An 8912-nucleotide genomic window follows, 5' to 3' on the forward strand; every position below is an offset into this window, starting at 1 on the left:
AGTGTCTGAAAAGCAAAGGGTGACAGTTCCTGAATTCCTGCTGTGAATACCTTTCCCTAAGTACTGTGGATTTTAGGAATCAACCGCCTTTTGGGTTGTAGTAACTTAATGTTGGATTATGTAAACTCAGATGTGAATATATTTGTTTTTCTTCATTTTTACTTTCACGTCAGGCTAAAATATTATGAAATTACACCTGAGCAGAAATAACCTGGTAACGCTTGTTTCAGGCCAAAGAGGAGGATTTAAATTCGTTCAGCATCGCGGATCTGAAGGATCTCTCATCCCATCAGCTGAATGAGTTCCTGGCCCAAGTGCTTCAGAAGGTAGTGCTCCTAGTGTGACCTAGGATGGAGAAGAGGAAAGCCCGAGGAGCTGATGGGAAGGGGTGTGGAAATGAGAGTCGGGGTGTCTGGGAGGTGACTTTCATTGGCTGGCCTAGCAGCGTGGATTGGGAACTGAATTATGTCCATGTGGGAGTTAATGTACTAACTTGGAATAGGCCTAGCGGTTAGTTGAGATTGGAGGTGGCTGACGCCTAGATAGTCCTGTCAGGTAAGGAGACCACAGTGCGGGGAGGGGAGGGAGGGGGGCAGTGTTTCTCTAGGGACCTCAGCCTGTCCTCTGTAGGCATCTCAAATTCTGTCTGTCCCAAATGAACTCAACTCTTTTCCTTCTTTGAAGCTTGTTTCCCCTTTTAGTGTGGGTTAACATGAATGCAGGAGGGTCAGGCGTCCCTGAAGTTCTATCTAGGCATTTGCATTTCCACGGTAAATGCACCCCACCCCACCCTGCCAAGGACAGAGTCTCTTACCCATCTCAAAGGGGTCTAGGATATGGAAGGTTAAGGGCTGCCATTTTAAAAGGATATAATCTGAAAGTGCTCTTAAAGGACTAGACAGACATAAAGCCGACCAGCAAAGGCAGCCAGCGATGGAAACGTAAGGAAACGTGATTTATCTGAAGAATGGGAAAACTTTATGTAGGATGTGGGGAGAACCCAAAGGATTCTGGAACCGTCTAGGAAGTGTGAGGAGAGTAACCCACCGTGGTTTCTCTTATGTTCTCCACAAAGTAGCTTGTCCCCGTGTCCCCAGGAGAACATCCTTTTCAGGAATTAGTTGCTAGAGATTTGCGTTAGTGCACATCCAGCGTATTTCTCTGTTATAAGGTACTTAGGACTTTAATGTGGCTAAGACTTTCTCTCCAGCTCCTTTCTTCCAGGGAATCCTGTTGAAATGATCCGTCACATTTCTTCATCTTGCCCTTAGGCACCTCTTCCATTGGGGCACATAAAGCGAATGCAAGAGGTATACAACTTCAATGCCATTAACAATTCTGAAATACGATTCAGGTACATCATTTTAACTTGTCTCTGTGGAAGAAAGCAGAATGCTAGCTTAAACCGTGGAGAAAGGGAAAGAGAGTCTGAGAGGCCATGAATCTTGAGACCCTCGTCATGTCCGTCTGCGTAGCTAGACATAGGGCATCACAGGGATAGTGGTGGTGTATAACATGATGATATTAACCTTTTTGCTAGACTGTGTTCTAAGCTACCCTCAACTTTAAAAAAAAAATAGAATGGAGAGTTCAGTAGTAAATAGGCTTCCTTTTCCAGTAGCCAGATCAACTTTGAATGGGCCCGGCTAGAAACCTTTGATTCTGTAATATGTTAACTATCCTTAACTCCGGCTTGTAGTGTAAGGTTTAGATCAAAGTTACTTCCTTCAGAAACTGACTTTATAAGACACACGAACACTTCTATAGTCCAAGCCTAACACCTGATCTTTCCCAAGAACCAGCTCCTCCTCCTTCTCTTCTCCAGTTGTTAGCTGTGTATGTGCAGATGTGCATGGATGACGTAAAGGTGCACGATGCAATTTTAATGGGATTGTTAGCTGTGTGCAGATGTGCATTGATGACATAAAAGTGCACGCTGCGATTATAATGCGATTGTTAGCTGTGTGTGTGCAGATGTGCACGGATGACGTAAAGGTGCATGATGCGATTATAATGGGATTGTTCGTCTCTGTAGCATAAGTGTTTAGGAATACTGTTCATTTCCTTCCCTCCTCATCCTCTCTCCCACGCCCCTAAAACATCCTTCTTTCAGATGGTTACGGCTCTGCATTCAATCGAAATGGGAGGAAGCAATTCCTTTGGCTCTAAAAATGGCAACTGAACAGGGAAGGATGAAGTTCACGCGACCTTTGTTCAAGTAAGGCCAAAGCGGACCGTGCCTCACAGTCAGGGAGGGATAGTAAGCAGATCCGGAAGACAGGGCTTGTTAAATCTGTATTTCTGCCTGTAGCTCCCTGGTAGAGTTTTTTGAATGCCCGAGGCCCTAGATTCAATACTGGTCCTGCCTGATGGGAAAAGTAACTCTGTAAAATGCCATCGGCAGCATAATTTCAAATGTATTTCGAGTTTAAATTTAAATTTTAAAATAATGTCCTGAGCTGTTTCGGGAGCATGATGTGTGGTTAGCTGCTGCAGGGCCAGGCAAGAGGAAAAGGGAGTAAACACAAGACAGTCTTAGATACACAGAAAGATTCTGGAAAGTAGAAAATTTGGCATGTGGGAGCAAGGAAGAGTCTAAAAACTAAATACAAAGAGAAATTTGCACATAAAGCAAGCTCTCTGAGACAAATGTCGCTTGATGTACAGTAGAGGAATGCTCAGGAAGTAGGGGGGGAATGTATTTTAGCAACAAGATGCAATTTAAGAATATCTCCATTAAATTCCCTGATTAGGTATTTGCTCCATATTATTAAAAAATTATAATCAGTGGCATAAAATTTCATAATTAGTGTGTTGGCCTTGCATTACTTCCTAAGTATAATAAAATTTTGTCAATGCAAGCCATTGCCCGATTTTTAAAATATGGCCACAAAACTACTTTTGAAGGTATTTTGATGCAGTCTTCACATGCTTTCTGTAATTAAAACCCAGCTATTATGGTCATATTTTATTTGTGCTGAAATGTGATTTTATTTGTATGTTAATAAATAAAGTTGCTGCATAGCAAGCCATAGCAGAAGCAGAGTCTGTGTGTTCAAGGCCAGCTTGGAGACACACGCCTTTAATCTCCATACCAACCATAGAGACCTGGAGGTCTATATAGACAGGCAGTGACGAGGAGGTCAGAAGGCAGAACAGAAAGCCAATAAAAAGACAGGCACACAGGAAGTAGGTCTCTTTCTGAGGGGAAGGACAGCAGCGGCAGCAGGTGGTAAGAAGGCGGTTTTAGCCTCATGCTCTACCAACCGAGCTGGCCGGGCTCTTAACTCTGCATTTGGCTCTGTGTTTCTTATTTAATAAAACCGTTACATCGACAATCTGTTGTTTTAAGCGAGTGGCGTCTACTTCAGATAAGACTGTATATACCCTTTGGTGCCGGCAGGATGGCTCAGCAGGCAAGACACATGCTGCCAGCCCTATGACCTGCGTCCAGTCCCTGGGATTCACATGGTGGAAGAGAAGCAACTTCCACAGGCTGTCCTCTGACCACACCTGTGCTATCACACACACACACACACACACACACACACACACCATAAAGAAAGAAATGAACGGAAAAATTTAAGAACATGCTTTCTATGGGAAGAATAAATGTTCTGTCTTGTACCATAAAACTCCTAGCCAGCCGGGCGGTGGTGGCGCACGCCTTTAATCCCAGCACTCGGGAGGCAGAGCCAGGCGGATCTCTGTGAGTTCGAGGCCAGCCTGGACTACCAAGTGAGTTCCAGGAAAGGCGCAAAGCTACACAGAGAAACCCTGTCTCGAAAAACCAAAAAAAAAAAAAAAAAAAAAACTCCTAGCCATACTTAAAATGACTAATCCTGCATTTTATATATTCACCCCCAGCTTGCCATTATTGTTTAATAACTATGGTTGGTATTTCCACTCTCACTGTATGAAGCTTTCAGAAAGTCTTTAGAAGTTGGAATGTTTATACTCTTAAATGGTTGATTAAAATAAGCTTGGAAAGCACTTAAAAAAAAAAGAAGACCAAGTAATTGAAGTTCACGTTCTCATACGAGGCCAATATTTAGTCAGTCATACCTGCATACTGCTTGGTAATGGCTCCTATCCCTCCACCCAAGTCCCTCCATATAACGCCCTCCAAATAGCTATGACCTGCTCTTTGATGGGCCAGAATCGGATACGGAGTTTGTACGGGGCCATCTGGTTTTAGTCGGGTGATACTCTGCTGTGATCTTTAATTTAACCTCGGTGTTGACATGATTTTTCTGCCTCCCCCCCCCCCCCCATCTCTCCCTGTCTCTCTTCATTTTCTCTGCAGGGATCTGGCGGCCTTCGACAAATCTCACGACCAAGCTGTCCGCGCCTACCAGGAGCATAAAGCCAGTATGCATCCCGTGACGGCGATGCTGGTGGGGAAGGATCTGAAAGTGGATTAAGGACCTGTTGGTTGCTGATTTTACATTTCCCTTTTTCTTTTTTTAAATTGAACCTATGAAGAAATACAAAATTTTAACTCTCATTGTAATTAAAAATGTCTTTTTTTTAATTTTCTCATGATTTCACTAAAATTCTGTACCTTTTAAAAATAATGTGCTATAGTCTTTGTGAACTTTACTGAACTTTACTCTTTTGACTTACAAGTTTTATTTATTTATTTATTCATTCATTTATTTATTTATTTATTTATTTATTTATGGTTTTTCGAGACAGGGTTTCTCTGTGTAGCTTTGTGCCTTTCCTGGAACTCACTCTGTAGACCAGGCTGGCCTTGAACTCACAGAGATCCGCCTGGCTCTGCCTCCCGAGTGTTGGGATTAAAGGCGTGCGCCACCACTGCCCGGCTGACTTACAAGTTTTAATATTTCTTCAGAGGCAGGATCTCACTGCATAGCTTAGGCTGACTTTGAACTTACCATTCCCTTTCTCACCTTTCCATATACAAGAATTACAGGGGTATGCTACCACGCCCAATGGAAGTTTCAGATTTTTATATTAGGTTTTTTTTTTTCAGTGTAATTACAAAATATTTTGACACATTACTTAACTAATGTTTTATTTGTTTAAAGATGTATTTATTTATTATGTATACAGTGTTCTGCCTGCATGTATACTTGCATGCCAGAAGAGGGCACCAGATCTCATTATAGATGGTTGTGAGCCACCATGTGGTTGCTGGGAATTGAACTCAGGACCTCTGGAAGAACAGCCAGTGCTCTTAACCTCTGAGCCATCTCTCCAGCCCCCAACTAATGTTTTATTAATGTTTTCTTGCCATACTGATCATTTTTATATTTGAATTTGCCAGCAGGCCAAAAATTTAGCATGATCAGTGTTTTGCTTTTTATTTTACTTTTTATTTTTATTTTTATTTTTTATTTTTTAAAGATTTATTTATTATGTATACAGCATGTTTGCCTGCAGGCCAGAAGAGGATGCCAGATCTCATTATAGGTGGTTGTGAGCCACCATGTGGTTGCTGGGAATTGAACTCAAGACCTCTGGAAGAGCAGTCAGTGCTCTTAATCGCTGAGCCATCTCTCCAGCCCCTATTTTACTTTTTAAAATGTGTGTGTGTGTGGAGTGCATGTGTCCTGAGTACAGATGTACACGGGTACACATGCACAGAGGCCAGAGGACATCTCCACAGGCACTGTCCACGTTTATTTTTAGAGAGGGTCTCTCACTGGTAACTGGACAAGTAGGCTAGGCTCGCTGGCCAGCAAACCCCAGAATCAGCCTACCTTCGCCTCAGTAGCTCTGAGATGACAAGCATGTGACTGACTTTTTTAGTGTGGGTTCTGGGATCAAACTTAGGTCTTTGAAAGGTAAACACTCTATCAACTGTGTTCTTTCCCCAGTCCAGAGTTCTGCTTTTTAAATAACTTAAGCATGAACCCTTGGATTTGCTTGTCACCAGGGATAGATTCTCCTTCCAGAGTTGTGTGAGCCCTGGCGGGACGCTGTGCTCCCAGCCCTGGATCCATGCTGCTGGTCCAGCAGGCTTGTCCAGGTCTTCTGTTCATCACAGGTCAGATGACCACCCTGGACACCAATACCTCCCAGTGTTCCCTCACTCCATTCAGCCTCCTTCATCACCTCAGTAGCCAGCAGGATTCTTCACCCTCACAGAGCATATGGCATGTGAAGACACATACTGAAAATGATTGAATTTGAACCAAATAAAAGGCAGGCCTAATGGAGCATCCTGTAATGCCCAGTGGTGCCCCCAGGGCATTTCCACACTCGGTTTGAGACTCTCTGGGGCATTAGGATTATTCGGTTGCCTCGTACAGAACCCAAGTTGGTAAGGGCAGAGGAGTATTATTTAAGACTCGCAGATAGACAGACTGCAGAGCTATCAGTGCTCCTGTTTCATGTGCTTCCCTTGCCCACACTGCACTCTGGACCCCTCCCACCTCTGTGTAAACATGAACAGACCACCACAATTCCAGATTCTCCAGTTGAGCCCATTCCTGATCAAATAAAGTCCAGCCAAGGGAAGGAGTGTTGTCTTAGAGTATGTGTGTCATCACTGGGTACCCTGACAGTTGTGGTCCCTTGGTGGATTACAGTGGTCCCCTTTCCCAGCACACAGCTCTCACTTGTATTTCCTCCCTGGAACGGGCAGGGGGCGCCAAAGACACATCCCGCTACAGGTTTACCTAGGACCAAGGACTGGCTCAAGTTCAGTTATGTCCAGAGTTGTCTCTGTGTCGGAGCAAATGCACACGATCGATCACCAGAGGAAGTAAGAGAGGAAATTTCTAAATGATGCAAAAAACCAAACTGGATGTCCTAATACAGTCTGAGAACGAATGCCACCCACCTAGCCTTAGGTGGTTTAAGAAAAGTCTTGGGGTTGGGGATTTAGCTCAGTAGTAGAGCGCTTGCCTAGCAAGCACAAGGCCCTGGGTTTGGTCCTCAGCTCTGGGAAAAAAAAGTCTCAAGAGAGACAGCAGCGTAACAGTCACCCACCGAGCAAAGAAAATGAGAATATAGGGACAAAATGACGATTGGCTACATGATGCCTGGGGCCTGTGTGTAGAGTCCTCACGTGGCTGAGTGTGACATCACCAGAAACTGGTATCATCTTGGAATTCCTCAAAAGCCGGGCCCACCTGAGGTGTCAGCAAGGGCACCCAGTTGTTGGATGACCTGAGGGGTAGTTGGGCATCTCCGTCTTTATGAGACTGTTCATCTCCGGACACCAAGCCCAGGAACGTGCCTGAGTGGGAATGGACCTTGTTTCGTCTTCGACACCCAGCACAGAGAGCTAGACACCTACCAGGTGTTCAGAAAGGGCTTGGTGAATGAATGAATGAATGAATGAATGAGGACCGAATGAAGGTGGTTCACACCCGAGGGCCACAGCTTTCCCAGAAGTATAGAAGGTGAGACCTGTGTCTGGGAGTTGGGCGCAGGTTGAGGAGAGGGGGAGATGTGGGCAGTTCCCTTTGGGGAGGCATGAGTCAAAGGGTGGGGCTATCTATCACCCACAGGACCACAGGACTTGTTGCAACAGTCTGCTGGGGTAAGCAGATGTCAGTCCAGCGTAAGGGCTTGGGGCATGGGTTCCGCCCCAAATACAGGCACAGATTCAGGCTAAGCATCACCGTCTGAACAACTAGGGCAGCTTCATAAGCACTGGGGTTCAGGAGAAGAAAGAATCCAGAAGTTTGGGTTCATGGGCAGAAATGAATTCAGGTGTGTCCAGGTTGGATACTGGAATAGAAGATAACATCTCTATCAAACTGCTGTTGTCAAAATGCAGGGCACGGTCGGGGTGTGGCTGTCTGATGAACATACTTCCATTAGACCCTGAGAGTGAGCCCCTGGATTCGGATATGGGTGTTGGCAGAAGTGACTGTACCTGTTCTAAAGCAGAAACAGGCTTTCTGTTGGAATGATCAATTTCTCAGAACTGACGTGCGACTAAAGCACACGCGTTTCTTTGAATCCCCTTTCACTCCCTCAGTGTCCTTAACACGAGTGGGAGAGGGTTGGGGGAGGGGAGGGCTTGGCAGTTATTGGCAGCGAAGAAGCTTAGGTGAATTGGGGATATCCAGGTGCCAAGATAAGGAATAGTCACAAAACGACTGAGGTCATGTGGAGTGTTAGAAACCCAAGTCCCAGTGAGTGTAATCCTAAACACTTCTGTAGCGTCCCCATCCAGCAGACTCTGACCCAACACATGAGTTCATTTTATCTTTCCAGCTGCCCATTGGGATAGGCACTAGTGATATCTCCGTTTTGTAGGCGAGAAAGCTGAAGCCCGGAGGAATCAAATAAATCACAGAGCCAGGATTTATTCCAGCTAGATGCTGCAAAACACACAGGTAAACAGTTTGCCTTTGGATGAGGAAACAGACGGGTAATTCACTCACCCCAGGGCCATAAGCTGTTGTTCATACTCTAGACACACAACCTTGAGTTGTGAAAATGATCTCTGGGCTGAGCATTCTTCTGGTGGAGTGGCAGCTTCAGAGGCACAAATCAGGGTCGGGGAGGCATTGCTCAACATGTGTTTGTAGAATGAGTTTGTAGAATAAATAATGAATGAGGATTGCCACACTCCGGGGTGTCACAATTGACCGAGGGGATGCGTTTTACCAGTTGAGTAATTCCCTACAGGGGGCAGGGGGTGGGACATGGTGTTTATGAGCAGCTTTCTGGAAAGAACTCAAGAAAGGGAGAGAGAACTGGGGACCCTGAGCAGGAGGGGTACCAGCAGGGGTCAGACCTCCAGAGGAAGAGACCCTTGGTCTTTCTGTCTGCAAGGCTGCCTCGAGGGTGGGCTCACCTACCCATACCTCTCTCCCCAGCCCCTAGTTCGGCTTCCAAAAAGGCCAAAGGAACACCAGAGCCGGCAATAAATATTTGTTCAAAGTGTGAATGAGTGAAGGCTAGGGAAGGGGTGTGTTTTG

The 8912-nt window shown here is 45.2% G+C and overlaps 1 protein-coding gene across 3 annotated transcripts in view; it reads left to right on the forward strand.

Annotated features, from left to right (window-relative positions):
- Positions 1-4577, forward strand: part of Lta4h (leukotriene A4 hydrolase) — a 35549-nt gene extending 30972 nt beyond the window's left edge. The window contains exons 16-19 of one of the 3 annotated variants that reach the window (XM_052753129.1): positions 231-326; positions 1272-1310; positions 2114-2218; positions 4307-4507. In XM_052753129.1, coding sequence (XP_052609089.1) covers positions 231-326; positions 1272-1310; positions 2114-2182 — 204 coding nt within the window. In that variant the 3' untranslated portion in view covers positions 2183-2218; positions 4307-4507. Of the gene's footprint in view, positions 1-230; positions 327-1271; positions 1355-2113; positions 2219-4306 lie in introns of all 3 variants that reach the window. The other 2 variants (XM_052753128.1, XM_052753130.1) reach the window with 2 other exon arrangements.
- Positions 4578-8912: the final 4335 nt, after the last annotated feature.

The sequence above is a fragment of the Peromyscus californicus genome, unplaced genomic scaffold (genome assembly GCF_007827085.1).
Source record: "Peromyscus californicus insignis strain IS unplaced genomic scaffold, ASM782708v3 Scaffold_24__1_contigs__length_46423439, whole genome shotgun sequence".
Lineage (NCBI taxonomy): Eukaryota > Metazoa > Chordata > Mammalia > Rodentia > Cricetidae > Peromyscus > Peromyscus californicus.